Source organism: Aedes albopictus, chromosome 1 (assembly GCF_035046485.1).
Source record: "Aedes albopictus strain Foshan chromosome 1, AalbF5, whole genome shotgun sequence".
Lineage (NCBI taxonomy): Eukaryota > Metazoa > Arthropoda > Insecta > Diptera > Culicidae > Aedes > Aedes albopictus.
Window position 1 is genome coordinate 5,314,477 of NC_085136.1, and position 13,191 is coordinate 5,327,667.

Consider the following 13,191-nt stretch of genomic DNA (forward strand, 5'->3'; position numbering starts at 1 on the left):
TTGTCCACCTGTGAGGCCGAGTACATGGCGTAAACTTCGGCAGTACAAGAGGCTTCATGGTGACATGGACTGGTGTCGTGACTGGTGGTATGAAGCAACCGATAGACACTCTAATAGTACTCTAATAGATTCCTCCAAGAATTCTTCCAGCAACATCTCCTGGAGTTCCTTCTGGGATCTTTCCTGAAATTCTATCGGAGATAACTCTTGGAATTCCCTCGGGAGTCGGGAGGCCTCATGGAGATTTTTCAGATCTTTCAGGAGTTCTTTCAGAGATTTCTCTAGAAGTTCCTTCAGGTATTCCTACAGAAGCTACAGAAGTTTCTCCACGGATGAATCCAGGAGTTTCTTCGAGGATTCCTGCCGTATAGCATCGCAGTTTTTTCAGGAATTGCTCCAGAAGATCCTTCAGTGATCTCCTACTGGTTCCAGGACGATTCAGGAATGCCTCCAGGTGTTTCTTCCATCAAGAAAGTCGATACATAATCTCAACAGATACTCACATGCATGGAAACTCCTCAGCGTCGCAAAGATCACCACCAGGAAGGTCGTCGAGTACTTCCCCGCGTTGACCAGATGGGGAAAGGCTTCCCTCGAGTCGCGGTAACGCCGCAAGCATTGCGCAAAACGGAACCACGCCGGCAGACAGTTCACGATCGGCCGTATGATATAGTTTTGCTCCATGCATTGGCTGGTATCTGCGGAATAAATAAATACGTTAAGATCAAATCACGAGAATTTACCAGGAAATCCACCGCGAAACTCACTTCCCGCGTCCAACCAGTTCCCATTCGTCACGTAGAAACAGGTCAGGAACTGGAAGTCCAGCAGTGCCGTCACCAAACTGTTCAGCTGATCGGCCAGCCAGAAATCGGCAAAGCTCACGTGGAAGAAGGGTGCTGCCACCATGCGGCCGATGGTTTTCAACAGCCAGAACCGGGCCTCGTACCGGAACACCTTGAACGGGTTGATCAGGAATACGATCATCACGACGGTCAACGCCAGCGGATTCACGTACGGTGGTATGCTCAGACTGGCACTGTACAGGAAGCTGGATGCGGAAGGAAATACAGTCATTAGAACCTATCAAGCGATTTCAAACTTCTTACCTCAGTAAACTCAAGGTCCAAACGACTCCCAAGATGGCTGCCATCTCCATCAGATGCTGCTCGGACAAATGATTGCGAGGATCCAGTTCGAAGATCAGCACGTGGTTTACACCGGACGATCGCCACCCGTAGATATTAACCCCGAGCAAAAACACAAACTCGATCACCAGCAGGGGCCCCCGATACAGCCGGAAGGCGATCTTCAGGTTCTCCCCGGAGCTTTCGTGGAATATCGCAGACAGCATCACAGCTATGAACAGCACCACAAAACTTCCGCTGAACAGACCAACCTTGAAGGTGGTCCAGGGGCTTTGCTGTTCTCCAAGCGGAGGCACCCGCAGTCGCTTCATGGCCTTCTGACGATCGCCGCTTTCCAGCTGGGTCGTGACCGTCGTTTCCGTGTCGTTGATCAGCTTGTCGATGTCCTTGTTGGTGAAGAAGTGGCTCGTTTCAACTTGCTCCTTCTGCCATCGGGCTCCGTTGTCCGATCGTAACAGTTTGTCATGCTTTTTGAGAATTTTCCGAAACCCCGTATGATTGAGGTTCTGGTAGTTCTGCAGCAGGATCAAGCTCAGGTAGAACTCACTGAAGGCCAACTTCAGTTCCTGCGCTTTCCGATACGGAAGATTGATGCGCTTCAGCGTGTGGCTTTTGGATTTGGCCTTCTGCTGGTTTTCGAGCATGGTTCGAAGCTGAGCGCTCAGGGCGGCATACTTTCGAGTGGCCTCGGCCAGCTTTTCCGAGTAGAAGGTGTTGATCTTTTTCAGCTCCTCGTCGCAGTAGTGGTAGAAGTTTTCGTCAAAGTTGGCAAAATGCCGCTTGATGATGTCCTCTTCGACGCTGTCCAGGGCCGGGGCCTCTTCCACGGCCGTGTACAGCATCGCCTTCATTTCCTGTAATATGGGGTGGATGATAAAGAAAATTAATTACAGAATAAATCATCAAAGCATGGTGATGTATGTCATATCGATATATGTGATTTATATGAGCAATACGCCCATAATACGTCTACGTCCAGATTCAACCAACAGTATGTTGACTTAGGACTCAATTCAACTTGATTACTTTCGACTCAATTTTGGAAATCCGGTTCCTTGATTTTTTATGACTTTCCAGTCTTTCATCTATGGAGTTATTGGCAAAGGCAAGTTCAAAGGTTCCTGTTTGTTGAATATTTTTCACCTGATTTGACGGAAATTGGCACATATTAGCATTGGGAAAGTTTGGCTGAGACATCGATTTTTGTGAATCGATTCGAATCGGACCAGCAGAATCGATTCACCGATTTAATCGAATGCTTTGAATCGATGTTTTCACATCGATTCGAATTATTAAATATTGCAAAACCATAAAATGTTTACAGCATGGAGTACAAGTGAATGGGATGTTTTATTTGTCTAAATAAATTTAATATCAAAAATTGTACAACGAACCGTCTCTGGAGGAATTCCTAGATGAATCCTTGGAGAATTCCTGCTGGGATGTAGATACTCCAGAAAAATTTCATAGAGGACTCCATGGAGAAATTGTTGAATGAATGCATGGAGCATATTCTGGAAGAAATCTTGAAGGGACCCCTGGATGAACACCTAGAGGATTCCCTAGAGGAAATCTGGGAGGAATGCTTGGAGAAGAAACATCTTGAGGAATTTGTGGAGAAATTCTTGGCAGAATTCCTGGAGCACTTTTTGAAAAAAGCGCTGGAAGAATCCCTGAGCAATATCTGGAGGAAGCTCAGGAGGAATGCCTAGAGGATTTTCTGGACAATTCCTGGCAGCATTCCAGGTGGAACTCCTAGAGAAATTCCTAGAAGTATTCTTGAAGAAATCCCTGATTCCCTGGAGTAATCTTCAGAGGTATTCTGGGAGGAATCCCTGGAGAAACTTCTGAAGAAATTCCTAGAGGAATTCCTGCATGAAACCCTGGAATGAATTCCAGAAAGAATTTCTGAAGGAATCCATGGAGAATTCCCTGGAGGAATTGCTGTAGGAATTTCCGAAATTCGTGGAGGAATTCCTGGATCAATTCCTGAAGAAATATCTGGGGTAATTCCTGGAGAAATTCTTGGTGGTTTTTCCAGAGGAGTCCCTGGAGAAATGCCTGCATGAAATCCTGGAAGCATGTCTGGAGGAATGTCTGGAATAATTCCTGGATAAATTCCGGGAGCAATTCCTAGGGGCATTTCTGAAAGAATTCCTGGAGAATTTCCAGGAGGATTCCTGAAAAAATCCTTGAAGGAGTTCCTAGAAGAATCTCAGAGGGAATTTATGCAGGAATTGCTGGAGAAATTCTTGGAATAATTCGTGGATAACCTCCGGGAAGAATTCCTGAGGAAATTTCTGAAGGAATTCCTAGAAGATTTTTTGAAGAAATTTCTGGAGAAATTGCCGTAGGTATTATGAAGGTATTCTTAACGGAAATCCTGGAGGCTTAGAGCAATCCCAAGAGGAATTCCTGAAGGTATGCTTTGAGGAATCCCTGGAGAAATTCCTGGAGGAATCCCTGCATACATTCCATGGTGAATATCTGAAGGAATCCTTAGAGAAGTCCCTGGAAAAAATCCTGGAAAATTTCCTTGAAGAAATAAGAATTACTCTTACTTAATCCTGGAGGAATCCCTAGAGGAATTCTTGGAGGAATCCCAGGAAGAGTTCCTGAAGAAATCCAAGGATCATTTTTTTAGGAAATTCTAGGAGGAGTTTCTAAAGAAATGGCAGGAGGAAGTACTGAGGATATAACTGAAATTCCAGAGGAAATCCTGAAGGAATCCTAAAAAGAGTACGCAGTGGAACTTTTGGAGCAATCCCTGAAGGAATCCCTGAAGGAGTTTCTGAAGAAACCCCAGGAGGAAGCTTGAAAGCAGTCTCAAGAGAAATTCCTGAGGGAATCTCTAAACAGGAAGGAATCCCAAAGAGATTTCTCTTTTCTCTTTCAAAATAATCCTGGAAGTTGTTCCCGAAAGAATCACAGAAGGATTTCCCAGGTGAACCCCTGGAGAAACCTAGGAGAAATTTGTGAGGAAACCCCATGATGAGTGCCGGAAGCAATCCCTTGCGGAATTCCTTAGGGAATCTCACGAGAGCTTTCTTAGCGAATTCCTGGAAGAATTTATGTAGGAAACCCTGGATAAAAATTTGAAGAAATCCGTGTCTGCCGTAATTTCTGGACGAATTGAAGGAATAGGGTATTGTACCATTTGGGCAGGTGTACCTATTTTGGGCACTTGCGCTATAACTAAGTCAATTTCAAACCGATTGATTTGATTTTTTGTATAGAGTTAGGCACGTACAGTATCTTAACGAGCGCATGGCCAGGGACCTGAAAGTATCCTGAATTTCGTCCGCTAGGTGGTAAGGCATACGAGAAAAGTTCCGAATGAAGCGAAAACAAACCGAAAACTCAGCGATGAGCACGCCACACGTGAAAATGAGATTTTAATCTTTGCAACCACGGGCGACGGTGTACTTTTGGCGCCTTACTGCAATGTCGACCGAGCGTATCAAGTTGTTCTTGGATTTGGATGCGACGGACCACATGATCCGCGATAAGTTACTGTTTGAAGACCCGCTCAAGCGAAAGGTTTTCATTTTGGTGGTCAAGTCAGGACAAGTCATCGTATCGCATGATTCGTCTGTGTGCGTAGGCTTGTAGACATCGGGATGTCGGTGAAGATTGCTGGAGGGAAAGTGGCCAGCCAGAAGGATAGACACTAGGGTGGCCCACACTTACAGGGGGTGGCCAAAATTTTTGGGATAGGCAACTTTTTTTCTCCCACAAAAAATTCAACATGCTATAACATTTCATAGAGTGCATCAAAAAATCTCAAATTTTGACTGTTTATCAACCTGTTATATGTACATCATTGGTACAAATTTGGGCTCGATGGAATAGTTTTTCACGAAGTTAGAACCGTTCGGGTAAAACACTTTTTTTTAGTCAACTCATTTTTGTGCTGTCATATCTCGGAAACCAGTGAACCGATAACCGATAAGGATAACTTGAGAACAGAAGTGGAAAATCTTTGGACATCAACACTAAAATTTATTGACATTGACGTAAAAAAATTACATCTCTTCGAGAAAAATCTCAAAAGTGTTTATCCATGATAACTTTTTTTAACATTCAAAAAGTATCTATGTTTTAATAGTTTGTGAAGCATTTGTATATTGTTAGTGTACGTTCAAATTTTCTTTCAATTCGGTTCACTGGTTTCCGAGATATGACAACTGAAAAATGAATTGTCTAAAAAATAGTGTTTTACCCGAACGGTTCTTACTTTGCGAAAGATTAATCAATCGAGCCCAAATTTGTACCAATGATGCACATACATATAATAGGTTGACAAACAGTCAAAACTTGAGATTTTTTGATGCACTCTATGAAAAGTTATAGCATGTTGAAGTTTTTTGTGAGAGAAAAAAAAGTTGCCTATCCCAAATAGTTTTTGGCCATCCCCTGTATATGAAAAACAAAAATTTTGAAAAATACCAAGTCTTACCTCCTGAATTGGTTGATTTGGACTCCTAGAAGCTACGTTCAAAATTTGAGCAAAATCGTTTAAGCTCAAAGTGCTTGAATTTTGTATGGTAAAACGTGACCAATGTATGCAGAAATCTTGAGTTTTCGATTTTTGCCGCTAGGTGGCGCTGTAAGCGTTTAATGATTAAACCCTTTGGTATTATTGTAGGTGGATATATACCAAACAACTTTGTCGAAGACCGTAAAGTGATCCGACGCCTTTGAGAAAAGTTATAACCTAGGCAAAGTGAGGCGAAGTATTGAGATTTCATTATTGATATTTTTCCTTTACATGTACTGGAAAAATGTCTAGTAATGTCTCGCCTCACTTTACCTAGGGTATAACTTTTTTAAAAACCGTCGTATCGCTTTGGGAGAGGACCAATCGAGCACTTAAGAAGCGTCTCCAGATGAGCCAGGACACATCAAGCAGTGACTGGAAGTGGGCCTATTAATGTACAACTCCTCACCACATTCGACAACGGGTGTGGCGCCATCAGCATTGATGTTCGGAAGCGATGCACAAAAAATCATAACTACACTAAAACATGTCAAAACTTAATTCTTTCGGCAGAAATTGAAAGCTATACTTGTCTGCTACAACTTTTCCGAACAATGTGTGCCAATAGAATTGAAGGAAACATGTGTAATTATCACATTTGTAATCAGAAAAACCTTAAAAAGTTGATTTTTTGATAGATTTTGTTCTGAAACACCCTAATATACGTAATAAGTTGGATTTTTTTAAACGGCATCATATTCTCCAATGTTTTTTGGTTATTTGCTTCTCTGGCACCAATGCTGTAGGAGTTGAGCAAAAATTACTAAAATTCGTGAAAGCCAAATGTGGCCTAAAAACTAGCTTTTCGGGTGCAATCACGCTTTGGCGCGCAAAAAGTGGCATCGCGTCAGCACTGATATGATAGCCAACACCTGTCATCACGCTTGTTTGTTATCACCCGTGGTAGGGGGTAGCCAAGGCAAACTACTAGGAAGCAAAGCTACTACGTTCAGTACAATTTCGCGCCACAACGTGATTGCCTCCAAAAAGCTAGTTTTTAGGCCACATTTGACTTTCACGAATTTTAGTAATTTTTGCTCAACTCCTACAGCATTGGTGTCAAAGAAGCAAATAACCAAAAAACATTGGAGAATATGATGCCGTTTTGAAAAATTCAACTTATTAAGTATATTAGGGTGTTCCAGAACGAAATCCATAAAAAAATCAACTTTTTAAGGTTTTTATGATTACAAATGCGATAATTACACATGTTTCCTTCAATTTTATTGGCACACGTCGTTCGGAGAAGATGTAGCAGACAAGTATAGCTTTCAATTTCTGCCGAAAGAATTAAGTTTTGACATGTTTTAGTGTAGTTATGATTTTTTGAAGTTCAAAAATAGTCGAAAAACACAAAATTGATTTGATGCACCTCTTAATTTCGATGGATTTGGCTGAAATTTTGACCAGTTACTTCTTTTAGGATGCCAATCAAAATATGGGGGTGGATTTGAGAATCAGAGACCATTTTTGAAAAGCTGGACAGGCCTTGCACAATGGTTCACGAAACAGATTTACGAGGAAAGATGCATTCAGATCCTTCAAATGATTTTCTAGATTAATATGGTCTTCTACAAAGTTGTTCTTAAAAATAAGGCCCTCTTTTCAATACACATGAAAATTAGGGTGGTCCATATATTCAAAGAAATTGGGAACCACACCTTTTTATTTGCAAGAATTCTTCGGGAAAGTTGTAGATCTATCAATTTTGGGCAAATTTGCTGAAGACACTTTTTATGTAGCTTTAAAATTGATCGATCTAGAGATATTTTTCTGAATTAGCTTAGGGTGGTTCAAGAAAAACCGGTTTTCTGGCGTTAACTTTTTCAGTTTCGATTTTTCATCAAAGTCGTCCAAGAAACTTGTAGAGCATTTGAAGACGCGTCGTTTCGTGCACTAAGATGGTCGCTATCTCTTTTGGTTCAAAAGTTACAGGCGTTTTCCTTAAAAAATCATAGTTTTTTTAAAAAAGGTGTTATGATCAGTGTTGAAAAATTCATTTCGTCATATCTAAATTCAATCACCTACAGCTCATTTTAGAAGCTGAAGCTGAGAGTATCCCGAGTAGGTGGAAAAATCTGATGAATAGCATATTCAGCTATGATTGATTGAATTACTGAAGAGCAAAAACTGATATTGGTTTGATTGATATAAGAGGTAAAAGAACAGAAATAATAGCAAAATCTTATATGGGGAACTACTCAACAATAGCTCGTTAAGATATTACAAGATCAAAATAATAGCAAACAAGATTTGTCACTTTTTTCTAGAAAAAAAAAATAAAAAAATGTCAGCATGCAGCATCGAACCTACGACCTAAGGATTCACAGGCGGCGATGCTTACCACTCAACTGTGGCTCGCTGTTGTAAATAACATGGGAATAAGAGCATGCGGTTCTTCGTTTTCACAGCTCAGAAAGGGGCACATGGCATTTCACTAACATTGAGCCATCTCTATGGGTGTATGTGTTACATTTCGTGCAGAAGAGCTAAACTTGTTCTTATGTAGAAATTTTCAGCTATTTCGACAAAAACAAAAACTGATATCATATCAATTTGAGCTATTCGTGCGATATTCATTAGATTTTTGAATAACTCATCAAAATCATATCGAGCTACGACAGCAAAAAGTGTTCGATTTGAGATATGATTTAGATATTCTCGTCTACCCGGGATGGTATATGAAAAACTTGTGCGGCTAGACCAATTCTGCAAGAAAGTCACGGAAAAACTGCTATTTCCCGAATATTTAAGGTAAATGTCACGGACTACCTTCGAAAAATGCCAAATGATATTCACCGTGAATATCATTGGGATTTTTCGAAGGTAGTCCGTGACATTTACCTTAAATATTCGGGAAATAGCAGTTTTTCCGTGACTTTCTTGCAGAATTGGTCTAGCCGCACAAGTTTTTCATATACCATACTCTCAGGTTTAGCTTCTAAAATGAGCTGTAGGTGATTGAATTTAGATATGACGAAATGAATTTTTCAACACTGGTTATGATGGGTTGGGGCAAACATAAAAAATATCTTTTGCCCGCATTCAAAAGAAGAAATGTTGTTATAAAACATATCAAAAAAAAAATAGAGGGGTGTTATTTTTGTAACTGAAGTGAAAAATACTTGAAAAGTTCCTATTAATTCTAGAAAATCATCAATACTTTTGAACGGAATGACGTAGCAACATTCTTAGCGCACGAAATTGTGCTCTAAAAATGGTTCTCAGACAACTTTGATGAAAAATTTGAAACAAAAAAGATAAAGCGTTTAAACCGTTTTGACCAAATTTGAAACATTTTCCCATAGTTTTTATAGGGTGACGCTAGAACAAGTCGTTTTATTGCTTTATCTTTTTTGTTTCAAATTTCTCGTCAAAGTCGCCTAAAAACCACTTTTAGAGCTTTCAAAAACGCGCATTTTCGTGCGCTGAGAATGTTGCTACGTCATTCCGTTCAAAAGATATTGATTATTTTCTAGAAAAAATAGGCACTTTTCAAGTATTTATCACTTGAGTTACAAAAATAACACACCTCTAATTTTTTGATATGTTTTATAACAACATTTCTTCTTTTGAATGCGGGCAAAAGATATTTTATATGTTTGCCTCAACCCGTCATAACACCTTTTCAAAAAACTATGATTTTTTAAGAAAAACGCCTGTAACTTTTAAACCAAAAGAGATAACGACCATCTCAGTGCACGAAACGACGCGTCTTCAAATGCTCTACAAGTGTTTCTTTGGCGACTTTGATGAAAAATTCAAACAGAAAAAGTTAACGCCAGAAAACCGGGTTTTCTTGAACCACCCTAAGCTTATTCAGAAAAATACCACTAGATCAGTCAATTCTAAAGCTACATAAAAAGTGTCCTCAGCAAACTTGCTCAAAATTCTGGAGCAACATTTGAAAAGGGCCCAAGAGGTCTTGTGTCTTTTTTCTAAAACGCTCTGTATAGCCTAACAGCAGTCCGCCCACGCAAATAAACACCCTTATCCGAAAGATCGATGTTTGCTCTATCTGATAACGGTCTTAGTTTGTGTGAACAAGCTGATGAAGGATCAGGAGCGGCGTATGAAGTCATTGTTTACCAATGCTTGTATGCCCTTTTCAAATGTTGCTCCAGAATTGATAGATCTACAACTTTCCCGAAGAAAAGTTATTCTTGCAAATAAAAAATTTCTTTGAAAATATGGACCACCCTAATTTTCATGCACATTGGAAAGAGGGACAACTTTGTAAAAGACCATATTTGACTAAAATCTCATTTGAAGGCGTTGGATGCATCTTTCCTCGTAAATCTGGTTCATGGACCACTGTGCGATGTCTATTATTCACAGGCAGGGATTAGAACACTCGCTTGCAAAGAATTACACTCACTTGCTATTTTCTCAGCTCAGAAGCGTGCAATCAAGAAACGGTGTATAGACGACTTTTGCATTGTGGTTTTGTCTAAAACTTTGCCGAACAGAGTAGGGGTCGCACACGCATACCAAAGTCGTGACAGAGTTGTAAAAGCGACTCTCCACGAGGTGAGTTTAATTTACATTCTCCTCGTGAAAAGTTGCCTTCGCAGCTCCCTCACGACTTCGGTGTGCGTGTGCGACCCCTACTCTATTTGGTAAAGTTTTAGACAAAACCACAATGCAAAAGTCGTCCATACATCGTTTCTTGATTGCACGTTTCTGAGCTGAGAAAACAGCAAGTGAGTGTAACTCTTTGCAAGTGAGTGTTCCCATCCTTGTTCACAGGTCCGGTTGAACGTATATGTTTGCCTGTATTTGTCACCAAATATATGTAAACAAACCAATCAGCTGATCGCGACGTCACGTTCGCCAGAAAATTTGTTCGAAGCTTCTGGAACGTGACGTCACCTTCGGCAACTTCGTGCGATTGCGGCTTGCCGAAGTTGACATGACACGACTACTACTTCAAAATTATCATAAGTATCACAAACACCACTTTGTCCGATGGGCCTAACATGTGAAATTTAGAACATTGGTTCGGAAGAGTGTTACGTGATAAGTTGCCTGAAATACCTTCGCGTGGAAGCGTCATGCTCGAGAACGTCAAAGGCCGGAATCGAGAACAAAAGCTGAAGGGAACTGAGTATGCCAATTCGCCCCCAAAACGACGATTCGACCGCTTGGGAGTGTTGTCATCGTCGTGATGATGCTTCCCGAAAGCAATGTCAAATTCGTTCGGGGTTTCAAAACATTGGAAAGAAATTCATTATTTTTACAGTCACATTGCGATTTACGAGTAAATGAGTGTGATCCGAAGGTATAACTGTTTATTCTGAGCATAACAGTATTTTTACGGCAGTGAAAACTAATTAGAAGTACGATATTTCTGGGTCTGAAAATCGTTCAGGCGAAGTGGATAGCAAATCTAACCTAGAATATCCTACAATTCTAACCTCAACTCCTCACTTGCACAAGCCGGATCTCATTTTTCACGGAAATGGTGGAACAAAATGCAAAACTAATGTACGTGCGACCGAGGGAATTGAAAGTTCTACCATTCCCACTTAAAAAAATTGTCGGATGTGGGTTGTAAGTAGGAAAAATAAAATAATTCCCCCAACAGATTATGTTGATAGGTATGTAAAAAAAGGTAAACATCATCAGTTCGGTAGTTGCACCGAAACAGAGATGGGTAACAGTATGTTTTGTTTTGCCCTTGAAAGCCAATAAACGTCGTCGTGCAGAACGAAGCCGAATTGCTGCAGGAGATATATAGTGATTGCCAAACGCACGAAGAAGAACAACAAGCTGTCAAGCAACTTCAGTCCTGAGGAATTGGAAGTTCTACATCACAAGGGCTCTGAATATAGAACGAAGCCACACCTTGAATTTTCAAAAGCACAAATCTGAAGAACCAAGTATCGCACTAAGCTGAAAAGTTGATCGATTGGTCACCCAGCGGGTGACAAATCGATCAACTTTTCAGCTCGGTGCGATGTTTAGCTCCTCAGATTTGTGCTTTTGAAATTTCAGGGTGTGGCTTCGTTCTATATTCACCTTAAGGTCAAACGCAATAAGAATTCTATACAGAATAGTTTAATAGTTTATTTTCAAAATTACGGGATCCTATTACAGTACAGTATCATTAAGGACAAGGAAACAACCATAGAGTGTTTACTGAAGGATATTGAAAAGCTTAACTTTAAAACTAGAACTTTAACTTTAAAACTGAGATCTGAAAAATTGCACATTTAGTTAACAAGTTTCTTAGATTTATAGAGATTTTTTGAAGGCGTTAAAGGTGGGCTTCATCTTGGTCTCCAGAGGAAGGCTGTTCCATACGCTGACACCATAAATTAGTACACTCCTTCTCAGTTGAGTTGAGTGTGGTGGGACGATGAGAGTTCTGCTACGCTGCATCTGGCCATGTTGTAGGTGTTGTTGGATGTAGTCTGGATGCTCCAGAAGATATCCCTTACGCATATAGCAGCAGATTCGGTAACGATAGTTGACATGCAAGTCTCGGCCAAATACGCAGTTTCTTACGGCTGCCGTAGTGTCTCGTGAGCGCAGACGGTGTACGAAACGAATTGCAGATTTAAAACAACGGTGAAGTCGATCTTTCAAGGCTGCACTTAGTCCCGGGGTATAGACAACATCACAGTACTTGAAATAGGGCCCTATTACGGCTTGCACTAGCTTACGGCGTGTTTCAGCAGGTAGTACCGAAGAGAACCTTCGAAAGGTCCGCAGTGTCCCGTACACCTTTGCGATCACGTCGTTCACCTGGTTGCACCACTTGAGATGATTATCCATATGGAGGCCGAGATTGATGACTCTGTCCATAGGTACGATTGTCTCATTGCAGAAGACGATGTTTGGGTGCGTTGTGACCGAGTTTTCACGAGTAAGGATGATAGCTTGCGTCTTCTTGGGGTTTGGAGCTAGTTTGTTGGCGGTGGCCCAGTGTTCGATTGTTGCCAGGTCGGCATTTATCTGGGCTATCAGACGATCGATTTCTGCGATGGGTCCAGTCACATAAATTTGGAGGTCATCAGCGTACAGGTGGTAGTTGCAAAGAAGGCCATTTGGAAGGCTATTAATATATAGCGAGAAGAGTAGTGCACTCAAGCAGGACCCTTGTGGTGTGCCGTCTTTGAGGGCATGTTCGTCTGACAACACATTTCCAGCTTTAACAACTTGACTCCTACGGTTTGTTTCACATTTAAAACCTATCGGAAATGTTTCACATTTAAAACCTATCGTTCCCAGAGACACAACTACAGTACGGGAAAGCAATGCTGAACTTCAAGAACAACCAGATCGAGCAGAATCAGTCTCAAGCCAGTGGGGAACATCTCGGACAACGGATATTGATTCGGGATCAACGACCGCAGCATAATTCACACCGACCAAAATATTTGAACGATTATAAATTAAATGTAGTTCGAGATACTTAAAAGAAAAGGAGGGGATGTAGTGTCGGTGACGGTAGTCGTTACTCTAGCATACAGGGAACTTGGGAATTTGAATTGTTAG

The 13,191-nt window shown here is 40.9% G+C and overlaps 1 protein-coding gene across 2 annotated transcripts in view; it reads right to left on the minus strand.

Annotated features, from left to right (window-relative positions):
- Positions 1-13,191, minus strand: part of LOC109405351 (solute carrier family 53 member 1-like) — a 553,430-nt gene that overhangs the window by 11,147 nt on the left and 529,092 nt on the right. For both annotated transcript variants that reach the window (XM_062843178.1, XM_062843177.1), the window contains 3 exons: positions 1,110-2,002; positions 768-1,051; positions 504-698 (listed from right to left, as the gene is read on the minus strand). In XM_062843178.1, coding sequence (XP_062699162.1) covers positions 504-698; positions 768-1,051; positions 1,110-2,002 — 1,372 coding nt within the window. The remainder of the gene's footprint in view (positions 1-503; positions 699-767; positions 1,052-1,109; positions 2,003-13,191) is intronic.